At 43.0% G+C, this 12,065-nt stretch overlaps 1 protein-coding gene across 2 annotated transcripts; it reads left to right on the top strand.

Annotated features, from left to right (window-relative positions):
- The first annotated feature begins 7,504 nt into the window (after window positions 1-7,504).
- Window positions 7,505-11,662, top strand: LOC306745831 (histone RNA hairpin-binding protein-like). 2 transcript variants are annotated; one of them, XM_079228680.1, is made up of 8 exons: window positions 7,505-7,598; window positions 8,964-9,104; window positions 9,526-9,642; window positions 9,731-9,802; window positions 9,993-10,115; window positions 10,325-10,480; window positions 10,603-10,702; window positions 10,958-11,662. In XM_079228680.1, exons 1-8 carry the CDS (start codon window positions 7,540-7,542, stop codon window positions 11,033-11,035), a joined length of 846 nt encoding a protein of 281 aa, XP_079084806.1. In that variant the 5' UTR covers window positions 7,505-7,539; the 3' UTR covers window positions 11,036-11,662. The 2 variants fall into 2 exon arrangements, with proteins under 2 accessions (XP_079084806.1, XP_079084807.1); XM_079228681.1 differs by having other exon boundaries at window positions 9,737-9,802.
- The last annotated feature ends 403 nt before the right edge of the window (window positions 11,663-12,065 follow it).

The following is a 12,065-nucleotide window of genomic DNA, read 5'->3' on the forward strand; positions in this document are numbered from 1 at the left end:
GCAAGAGGATGTCAGGGGAGATCTTTGAGCAGACCATGCCTTCTGCTGTCCACTGGAGACCCCGTCTCAGGACAGGTGCGGTTGTTAATGCCCAGCCAATGTAGGAACAGATATTTGCTGATCAGACCATGTCCAAGGAATACAAAGAAGCTCTGGGTTTTGCTTTGACCCACATTCTCTATCAGAGGAACACCAGCCCATGCTGGATGGGTTTGTATTTTAACTACTGTAGATTACTTTCAAAGGGTCATTTGTACTTTAAGGATGGAAAGTGAAAACCTCAACAGACTCTGAAAGATACATTGTAGATGTTCAATGAATACATTAATATAAATACAGTGACCCTCGGGTGCCGTAAAAACGCACAAGGCAGTGTTTGGTTTGTCCTTTCTGGGCTTCTGTAGTGGTGCAACATGATGGACTCCCTGAAGAGCTCCCTCTGTAGAGATGAAGGGTTCATTCTCAGTTGATGAAAACACAAAAATGAAGGGGTTTCGGGTGATTATACACTAATGAACATTATATTCCCGCTCTGGCAATGAATCCCCCTACATCCTCCACACTGCTCCTTTATGGTAATGTTCATTTTGGATACGGCCCTTCCTCAGCTTCCACTAATCTCTGACCAGTGCGGTGTACTACGTGAGCTGACGGTACCATGGTTAGAAATGGCCTATAAAAGGAAAAGATTAGATATGCAGAGCTGGCAGCAGAGGTCGGGGAGCTTGGCTGGAGACCTAATGCACATCCCCTGGAGGTTGGCAGGACGGATTTTGTAGGCAGATAACTGTTGTCCCTGTTAACTGAGCTGGGTAGAAGAGGGTGGACACCCAAACATGCAGTGAAAACCATTGCAGACTCTGCAGCCATGTCAGTGTGGGTTAGAATTAAGGTGAGCGGCCGGAAGAGCAAAGATAATCAAAGTGCAGGATTCCTGAACCGGTGATGTTCAAACTTCTTTATGAAGCATATTTTAAAACATCCCACACTGACCAAAGTGCTGTACAGACCACGGCAAGTATAGATAATCACAAATATGAGAAACACCGACATTAACACCAACGCACACAACAAATATACCACACATGGGCATGAGCACGAGTCAGAAACGTCAGAGAGTCAAAGTGTGTTTTGAGCCTGGGCTTGGAGTCAGTGCAGCGGGTCATATGTAGGTCAAAATATAATTTAACATAATAATAATCAAATGAAAATAATAATATACTTTTTTTAGACCAACGGAACCCAACTTTTGGCACATTTGACTGTGTACTGACAATTGTGTATTACTCTGTTTGCACAGGTTTTCCCAGCAGTCCCAGTGAGTATGCATCTTTGGCAGCTCAGACTGTGATTGGTCAGGTTTTAGAGGGCGTGGCACCCTTGTCTGATGACGCCCGTGTACAAGCGCTGAGTATAACAATGACAGCTTTCATGGAGGCGTGGATGGAACACATCCTGAAACAGAGGATCAAGTTCAGGTACATTTTGTTCATGATATATCAGAATATCACTAAAAAGACTAAGAAAACCTTGTCATTAAAGAACATATCGCCTACACATAACTGCCCATACATGTCTGACTCCCAGCCTCCCCATGTTTCCTGTCCATCCGTATCTGCTCATCCTCGTGTGGTGAAAGATAAATCCCACTTGATCACACATTTGAGGCGTGTGGCTGATTTGTTTATTATGAACATATGTAACGCTCCATTGTCTTCTGCCTCGATCACCAGGCGCTGTGGTGGTTCACTTTAACACTCGTCTATTGTATTTCTTAAACCCACAAATTCAATAATTCAATCAATACAATTACTGAAAGATATGATAATATCCATCCATCCAACCATTATCAGCCGCTTAAATTTGATAATATGATATATATATATATATATATATATATATATATATATATATATATATATATATATATATATATATATATATATATATATATATTTTTTTTTTTTTTTCCTTGGGTTGGGTTTTTCTTATCTTGGTAAGAATGCTCTCGACAGAAAGCAAGTTATCTTATCTAAGAGGAGCAAAAATAAGAAATCAGACTCCCAGAAATCAGTAATAAACAAATAAGAACAAATGGTGGCTACAAACAAACCTTTGTTTATTGAATGCTTCCTGCATGAGGCCCAATGTGACAGCATTAACATGCAAAATAATGTAAAAAATATAAAGCTTCATCATTTCTACTAAAATGAGAAAATGTACATGAAAACATGGGTCCGTCTGTTTCTGCCAACACAACACTATTCTGTCCATGTTTGATGCTTTGTGTGAGAGTGATTCTGTGCTGCTGATATATTGTGAGCAAAGCTGTTCTGTTCCTCCTCAGTGTGCAGGGAGCTCTCCAGCTGAAGCAGGACTTTGATTCTATCAGAGAGTTGATCCAGTCGGACAAATACGGTCTGTCAGCTGAACTCCACCAACGGCTGCTCAGCCTCCGGTACTCTGTCCTCCCCTTTACATCAGTGTCCACGGCGTAGTCTCAGGTTCTGCACCTCACTGACCTGTGACCGCTCAACAAAGCAATGTGTTGTTTTCAAATCGATCGGACCGACATATCTGTTCCGTACATGTTTTGCTTTCGTGGAAACTGACTCCATGTGTTGTTTAACACCTAACTGCCAGCTCTTAGGACTCTCATTTGGGTCACTTCAAGACTCAAGCAAAAAGATAAAAGCAGATTGGGTTATATTTGGACAATGTTTTTATATTTTCTTCCGCTAGCATGAGATATTTACACAGCTAACAGTCATATTTAGCGTTACAAACATTTGTTAGCTGTCGTCCGTGAACGTGAGTTGCCAGATCTCACGAGAACGTGTTGCTGGGACAGAGAACGGTCTCAAACATAGTGGATTTTCTGTTCATTTGAATGTGGCTTGTCAGTCATAAGCCATGCTGCTAATATTTAAACGTCTGGGTGAGGAGAGCCGACTCCTGTGCTGATTATTTCCCACACCACTTTTGCTAAGCAGGTTGGATCCTTCTCTCTGTCTGCAGGGTTTTTCAGCAAGTGGACTCAGCAGTGGTGTGTCTGCTCCAGCAGCCACAGGCCAAACCGTACCTGCAGTCCAGAGCCTGGGAGCCTTTCAAACGCTGCTGTGAGTATCACACAGAAAGTCTCTGCTAGAACATGAATGAACTACAGTTTATGACACATTCTCAACTCAAATGAGGTGTGCATTCTCCACGCTTGACCACTCGAGCTTGCTTTGAAGCCATCCCAGGATATTTGTTTGGGTTTGTTGCCTTGGTGGAAATAAGTCTCCTCCCAAGTCTCGGTCACAGTTTATCAGCTTTGATTTCTGTGATTCTAACTGCACAACACTCCCAGCTCACTCCTGACAGCAGGACCCCACCTGGCCACCACACATGGCGGCATCACGTTCTGGCTCAATGTGCTATATTTTCCAGAGCAGCTTGGAATGTCTCAAATGTGAAATTTACTTTGTATCTATTGACAAATGCCTTAAAATCAATATTTAATGATGTTTTTGATTTGTTACTGACTAGTCCTTTATGACCTTCAGCAAAGCTACTTTTCCTTGTTTGTTTCCGTCACTTCTCCTCTGAAGTATGTGAAGAGGAAGAAGGAATGCGATAGTATTATTCATTATTTAGTGAGGTCTAGCCACAAAGAATCTGTATTTTTTTCCAACCCAGTCACACTTTTTTGCACACGTACATTAAATGACAAAATGCAATGCTGGGAAAAGTTCTGACATTTTCTTTAAGGGCTGTCAATCAAAACAATATTGCAATAACAGATGCAAAATGCAAAAATTACATTATTGTGTCTCTTTAAAAGAGCACTATACGGCTCTGTAAACAAAGCACAGAGCAGTTCTGGTGACAACACATTTGCATTATCACTATTAGACGTACTATTTACTGTGCAGCGCTCGGTGTCAGAGGAGCGCTCCAGTGCTCCCTGAATGCTCTCTTAGAAATGAACTTTTATGATGAAGAAATAATAAGATGAATCTAAATGTTTTTATTACCAAAGTATCAGAGCTTTGGTAGCGGTTATTTTTTTTCTAAAAACAAGTCTACTATTACTGAAGGAAGGAAGAGTAGTCAGCAAAATTAAGGCGGACTTTATTGTGAAGAAAATTAAATGTGATTGTCCACCGTTGTTTACAGCTGCTCCTTTGAGCGCATATATATATATATATTCATTCATTCACACATATATATATATATATATACACACATGTATATATACATATACATATACATATATATATATATATATATGTGTGTGTGTGTGTGTGTGTGTGTGTGTGTGTGTGTCTTTGAATTAAGTGTATGGCATTAAACGGTATGAGCAGCACATTTCAAGATGGTTCATCAGTATTAGATTTGAACAGAAACCCATTTTGGTGACAGACAACTTTGATGGATGCAGTAGATCATTGGCTTGATAAAAGAGAGTAGAGTCAGTGGCAGTAACCTCTGTGTGCGACTCTTCAGGTCCAGCCAACAGCAGCAGAGACAGCCTTGATGCAGCAGTGGGGAGCAGCATAACCAACCTGAGGTGTATGGAGGCTGAGGACCTGACTCAGTCAGATCCCTCAGTTGTGACGGCTGACGTCCCTCCACTGAACCCCTTCAGCCCTGGAGAGCCCTACCTTGTTTCAAGGTATATCTTGACTGCTGTGATTCCTCAGTGTTTTGGTTTGGAATAGGTACCATTTAAAAGCTGCGATGTGTAACTGGTTAGAAAGTTACTTTAAAACAATCATAGATTCAGTGTTACTGAAATGAGCATGCTAACCAGCTAACCACTTAGCCCTACTCCGTCCTGTCCTGTCTGTAATATCACTTGTACCTAGAGAGGCCATAGTAAGTCACAGTCTGCCAACATCAGAGGACGAAGACTAAGCTGACCCGTGGATTTATATATAACAAATAATAACAAATATAATAGTTCCTCCATGGTTCATGTTGGATTATTGGATTGAATCCAAAGTGGCATACAAGAGAGAGACTCACGCCCTCGCTGTGTATTCTCTGCCGCCGGGAAGCTTCATTGCCAGAACTAGAATGCCTGGCAGCTCTGGCTGACGGATGGCAGAGAGCAGCAAATGCCGGTTCTGCCCCGACTCCCCGCATGATCAGCAAACTTCCAGTTGCCGCCGTGACCTAGTGCTCCACTGGGACTCCCGGTTCTGCTGTGTTCGTACCTCGGAGCCGCAGCACGCTGAGATGAGTTATTATGACCTGGCTGGCTTGTTTCAGATTGCATGGAACCAGTAGTAGAGGTGAAATGCTGACCCCTACAAGTACTCACGGTTCTGTGTTATTAGAAAAGACATAACCACCTGTGCTTTTGTGATGAGATTCAATAGTAAGAACTGTACTGTCTCTACTTTGTGCTCCCAGTCTAGCTCTGGGTGTTGCTCAGCGGGAATGGTTGGACCTGAGGATCCAAAGCAGCGCTCGTCGCTGGAGGCTGCCGGGTCTGCAGTGCCTCTCTAAGTCTGAACCCTGAACACACAGACGCTGCAGAGATAACACGCACACGTGCACACACACGCGCACGCACACACACACACCAAACTGTTTTATTCTGGTTGTTCAGGCAGTATATTTTTGCAAATAAGATTTTGAGATATTTGTAGGTTACTTTGAAAATATTTAAAGTGAATGTATTTATTAGTCTCGGAAATATTTCTATTTATTATATAATAATATTTGTTTTACCCCTTGTCTGAAAACATATTTTTGTATTCCTGAATAAACTACAGAATATTATCATCATTACTTCCTGATGAAATGTTAGTTATTTTTCAAGTGTATATGGTGAACTGGGATTTAAAAGGTCGACATAAGATTCATGGTGGTAACAGATAAGAGTCGGGCAGATTGTTGAGGAGTGTTGGTGATCAACTCTAAACTGAACTGGATTTAGAGTTATTCAACTCTGGGCTTTATGACTGAGCTGCTCTGCAAACAAAATGGTACAAGTTTATTAATAAGGAAGCATATTGACGGCAGGGTGCACCTCAGGCTAAAGGGAAGGCAAAAAAGACCAAAAAGGTTTTGTGCTTTGCATTGTGGGAGCGCCCTAAAAAAGACATAATGAAGGGTGATTGACAGCGGGCATCTCTCCCAAAAGTCAAACAATTAGGTGGACACCCAGGTTCTGTAATTGAGAAAGTCCATACAGAGAAAGGATTAGAGTAAAGTGAGTCATCACAACCACAAGAGGTCCTTGAGCATGCACCCTTAACTGGCCACCCGAAATATTATGCAGTTTGCTGCAGCAGAAGGTGCATAGAACTTCCAACAAGACTCATTCATGGAAGCACACACGCGACTGATATCATGACCTTCCTGGTGGAAATACCTATATGAAAATATGCACCACAAAAGGCTCTCTGTTGGATCTGAAGAAGACTGATGAGTCTCAGGTGTGCATCGTACAGCCAGATAGCACATGAGAGAGACTGGACTGAATGTGGTTGCAGATACAGGTTGTGCAAGAGACATGAGGACACACTCAGTGAACAGAATACATGGTTTGGTGTGAGTGCTTCTGGGTCCACTAGAGACAGTAGACAGGTATATGTGGTTCATTGGGGCATTGTGGGTAATGATGGCGGACTCAGGAAACAGGAACAGGAAACACAATAGAACTATGGAGCTAGGTTTCAGTAAAGCTGAAGATAAAGCATTAATTTCCTGGCGGAAGCATGGGATGAAGGAAACATGGAAGGAAAAACTCCATAGAACAAACAATCATGTCAAGACTGAGGACACAGGTTTGAATAAAACTTCACTTCAAGGGAAAACTTCCAACAAGACTATGAATGTGGATTAGAAGAAGACATGGTTCAACATGTTACCTGCAGAAGTTCTAGAGAAAGGCTTAAAAAAAAGGAAGTAAAGTATTTGGGTGTGGGATTGAAACTTCAAAATGTATTTAGCATTGAGGAAATAAAACTTGAAGCCTTGAGTTTTTTAAATAAAAAGTGTTCATGAAGAGAATTATGTTTTTTGTTTGTGTTTTCCTCGCTCCCAGTCCTGTTGGAAATCAGGACCTCTGGTCCGCACTCCAGCATAGTGGGTGGCGGTATTACACTTTTTAAAGCTAGTTGCCACTCGCCATTAAAAAAAAAAAGAAGAAGCAGATGTAACTGCTGCTACTGCCCGGTTTTGTTTCTGGGGTAAAGAGAGCTATACTGTCTGATCCATACTCCGGGGCAGAAGGGGGCGGTAATGCACCAAATATATGGATGCCAACCGCCGTAAATGTCAAGAAGAAGAAGAAGAAGAAGAAGAAGAAGAAGAAGAAGAGGAGGAGACTGCCCCTGCTGTCACCGCCTGTTGCGTCCACCAGTGCTGCTGTAAAATGTACATGTAAAACCGCCCTTTCCGGTCATGTGACTTGATGGCTTGTTTGGGACCGCGCGTCTTTCGGTGTTGGCGCGTATCTGCACATTGCGAGCTGCAGAGCCTCTCCGCGGACAAGGGAGACACTTCACCGCTAAAGATACTCAAAAGAAGAAGGAGAACATGTCTGACTGGACTAGAGGCAGACGGCGGGATGCTAACAACAGCGAAATAGAAAATAGGTAACGTTACGTTTTTAATTGTTTGTGTACAAACTTAAAATGTCGTTATTACGAGCTTCCATTGTGTCTTTGTTCACTTAATTGAAGGCACTGTGAAGTTAACGTGAGCTAGAATCCTTGTTAGTAACTTAAGATGCGTTCCTAGCTAGCTAACTTGACCTAACGCGTTTACTGCTGACTTTATTGTATGAATGGCCTCCGTGCTTTGTTTAACGTCAACTTGATCCGTCTGTTCACGTCCCAATGGAGACCGGCTCTCTTCGCTAGCTTGTGTGCTAGCTTTACCTTCGTGTCGTCACAACGTTTGTGAGTTCGCCTTGAAGTAAAGTCAGCAAGTTTCTGCTTTTTTAATCGCGTTCGTAACTTTTGGTAACGTCACAACAATAGCACCTTGGCGCTCGCGCTGCAGCTGTTGACTAAGAGAGGGAGAGAAAGCATTGGGCGGTATGGCCGACGAGAGGAGAAGGAACTGATCGGGTCTGTTGGTGTAGATATCTGGAACAAGAGGCCCATTTAACAGTATAGTCGTTGGACTTAATGCGCGGTAACCCTGAATCACTCAGGAAATAACCGGACTGACTGATGGTGGTCAGTCCAGAGGAGAGATAGGCCGCAGCCCCCTCAGACACTAAACGGGGTCAGCTAGATAATGGATGAGTGAACAATCGGAAATAGGAAGCCAAGCAGATGGCGGGACAGACCTCTAAACTCACTGAGTAGTTAGTTCAACTGTATTAGTCAAAGGAAAGCTGCTTTAGCTCGCGCTGCATCTGACGTGAGCCCAAAGTTGGAGCCTCTCTCCGCGCGCTACCACCGGCTCCTCGAGAAATACAAGTTCCTTTAAAACACGTGACGTGAACGTCACCGCTGCTCTGACTTTCACATTTTGTCGATGACGACGGCGATCTTTGGGACAAAGATAGTAAATAATTGAACCCGTTTCCCAACTCGCGACTTGTTCTGATCGCGGTGACGTTAGCCGGGCTGCCATCTTTGTTGTGACTGGGAGACATCAGCATAGCTCCTGTAGCGTTAGCTGTGTGTGTGTGTGTGTGTGTGTGTGTGTGTGTGCGCGCGTGTGTGTGTGTGTGTAATTAAAATGCTTTTAAAAGAACGATGCTAAAAACAAAATAATTGGTGTCATTTAAGGTATACTGTATGAATGAATTATCATTGTTAGTTTAAATACTACATTTTCTCACTTTTTCATGTATACACTGAGATTTCACAAAATGTTTGGTCATGGAAATTTGGTTTAAAGTCATGGAAATCCATTGATCAAAGTGTGTGTGTGTGTGTGTGTGTGTGTAACGAAGAGCTATTCAAATTAACATGTATGTGTTTAATCTTGTCTTCCCCGTGTAGGAGCTATGGCCCTTCGCGGTGGTCCAACTGCAGGAAACGGGGCATCGACGGAAGCCTGCGGGCCGAGCGAGCGGTGGACGGCGGGGAGAAGGACCGGCACACGGACGGCAGCTCCAGGCACTCTGATAAGAGACCTGAGAGGTAAGAGTTCACCACACATGTTGGGATTTAACGCGAGTGTCAGTGTGGAGGTACTGAGACAGGCAGGGCTCTTCAGGGTCTAATCACAAGCACCAGAAGCAGTGCAGAGTATGGACACGTGCACATCTGGATATATAAAGGTATACAGTGTGGAAGAGTTGGTTCAGCAAGGTATGAATTAGATTAGCTAAATTAAGTCATAATCCCAACTGGCTCATATTATCACTTTCTGACCTTTATTGCATTATTACTTGGTCTCAGATGGAAATGTACTTGTACTTGTGAGTATATCGTTCTAGTGTATACTTTGCAATTATGGAAAGTGTATGTGTGTATTTGCAACACTGTCAAACTAAATGAAGCCGTGCTCGTCTGGCTGCTAGTACGGTGCTGGTCTCTAACCTGTGTGTTTCCTCCCTAGTTTCACCACTCCAGAGAGCACAGGCCCGGTTTCTCGCTGTAGTCGACAGGCTGACTGGGGCAGCCAGGTGGAGGATGATGAGGAGATGAGGAAGGGTGTACACAGAGACATGCAGCGGTAACCAAACAATGCTTCTATTTCAGTGGTTTAAAGCATACTTTTTATGAGTGCTAGTCCTCACTGACTGTGTGCACCCTCTGTTCAGTTACAGGAGGAGGATACTGGGTGCAGAGGTCACCCAGAGGGAGAGGAAGACCTCTTCTGGCTCTTCTGGGAGGTGGGTAATCTTCTGTCTCATATTGTCTCTTTCTGACCAGGAAACTCAGATTATTAATGTGTTTATTCTGAACAGTGGATAGGTTAATCGAAAGAGCGGATCCAGACCTAATAAATAGCAATAGGCCTGTTGGGCCTTTTATTGTTTGAATCTGTGTGTGTGAAGACACCTGTTTGTTTGTCTTTTGCAGCTGTGACTCAAAAGAGGGAGACAACATGGAGACTGATGAGGCTGTGTTGCTAAGGCGACAGAAACAGATCAACTATGGCAAGAACACACTAGCCTATGATCGATACATCAAAGAAGTTCCAAAGTAGGTCCACACACACACACACACACACACACACACACACACACCCTCAATTGAAACAGCACTGCAACTATCTGTAGCCATTCATAGGAAAGAAAGGAAACCTGGACTTTTCCACTTATCGTCATGGACCAAATCAGAGACAAATTTCTTGCACATGCAAACCTACTCTGCAACACATCCGATCTTAACTTTTTTTTCTTTCTTTCCAGACACATGCGTCAGTCGGGTGTTCACCCAAAGACTCCCAATAAGTTCAGGAAGTACAGCCGTCGCTCCTGGGACCAGCAGATCAAGCTGTGGAAGGTCAAACTGCACACCTGGGACCCCCCAGCAGAGGACGGCCAAGACAATGTCCTGGACAACATGTAAGAAGATATTTGGCAACAAAGACACAAGTCACCTGAGACCCATAAGGACTGCACCCTGTACACATTCTGTATCATGAAGGTCGTGTTCATGTGTGGTCTGTTTCTGTCCTTCCTTCCAGTGAGGAGCTGGGTCTTGGTGACGTAATGGATATTGAGCTGGACTTCCCAAACTTGCCAGACTCCCAGACTGCCCCAACCACACACAGCCTTTCTCTGGATGTGAGTTTGAATGTAGAAATTAGAAGCAATGTTTATGGGAATGGGAACTGTTGTTGTGGTATTCTTACAGCTTGACATAGAAAAGGCTAACTTCACTGTGCTGTTTTTGTCATCTATTGTCTCTCTTATCGATTGTAGTACCTGTGGTGTGGGACATTAAATGCAGTATTTGTATGACTATAAAAGCTGAAGTTGAGATCCTCTTTGTGAAGCTGCTTTTCGATTGACCGTGCTTGTGTTTGCTCTCTTGCTCAGGGTGAAGACTGTTTGGGAACTCCAGTTAAAGTACAGAAGACCGAAAGTACAGTGGAGCCTGAGATGAGCTCATCATAAAAAAGAGAATACAACACGTCCACAAACTTCTCAAATGGTCCCCCCCTCCCCAACTCTCTCACTTCCCACAGCCCACCATGTTACCCTGAGTGACTCCATGTACTGGATCTGCTTCAAGCAATGCTGCATCTGCACAGCATCACAACGCTGTGTCTGTTTCTGTTTGTAGTTATTGGTTCAACACTGTAACATACATTTTGTGTTCTGTCTCCATTCATACTAGTGCTTCTTAATCCATAAACTGGGACCTTTTACAGACTACTATTCTGCTCAGGGAGTCTTCTTTTTTTGGCAAGATTTTACAGTTGCATGTTGAATCAAGCGGTGGTCAGTTAAAATTCTTTAGGATTTGATGTTCACTAAAAGACTTGTAGCACTGATCTGTGGCCTGGTGGAGCCGACATCCAGCTCTGTTGATGTCCATTATGTACAAATGTTAAATCACATTCTGCTTAAACTTGCTAAATGCAATGCAAGAATACGTAGGAAGTGACTCAAAGGGTTCATCATCTGTTTAAAGGAGATGGGCAAAGTACTTTCCTTTTTAATAACTCATACTGACACGATTGTTCCCCCCCCCCTAAGTATGTACAATTTTAAATACAGAGAAGCATTACTTTAGTTCTATTGGGCTGTGATTTGTTTTTATATTGGTTGTTTTTTTTTTAAATGCAAATGTTGCTGTTTATTGCTGTTTCCTTCTTGGTGAAGACTTTCAAATAATAAATAAATACAAAAAATGTAAATGTCTCAGTCTTTTATGAGCAGAACTTTGAAGGGCTGTTACTCAATTATACTCAAAGTTTAAATGTTAGTTTGGAACCAGAGCAGCTGCTGAGTTGAGTCTGTGATCACTGCTTTACTGTGGTTTTCTACTTATCAGGTTGATCATAAGCAGCCCTGCGGATTTTGCTGCAAGAGTACCACAACAACAGTTATTCTATTACTCCTGTTGGATTTTAAAATGTTCAGTGACCACTTGCCTGTGGTGTCTCCTTTTGACTGAGGGGGGCGGTAGAGCGCGCACGAG

Source organism: Taurulus bubalis (assembly GCF_910589615.1).
Source record: "Taurulus bubalis genome assembly, chromosome: 13".
Classification (NCBI taxonomy): Eukaryota; Metazoa; Chordata; class Actinopteri; order Perciformes; family Cottidae; genus Taurulus; species Taurulus bubalis.

What these genes read in the sequence shown, in the direction of transcription:
- LOC306745831 (XM_079228680.1), top strand. Translation starts at nt 7,540, where the DNA reads ATGTCTGACTGGACTAGAGGCAGACGGCGGGATGCTAACAACAGCGAA. An exon ending in AACAGCGAAATAGAAAATAG is followed by an intron (nt 7,599 to 8,963) that starts GTAACGTTACGT and finishes TTCCCCGTGTAG; the next exon opens with GAGCTATGGCCCTTCGCGGT. An exon ending in TCTTCTGGCTCTTCTGGGAG is followed by an intron (nt 9,803 to 9,992) that starts GTGGGTAATCTT and finishes TGTCTTTTGCAG; the next exon opens with CTGTGACTCAAAAGAGGGAG.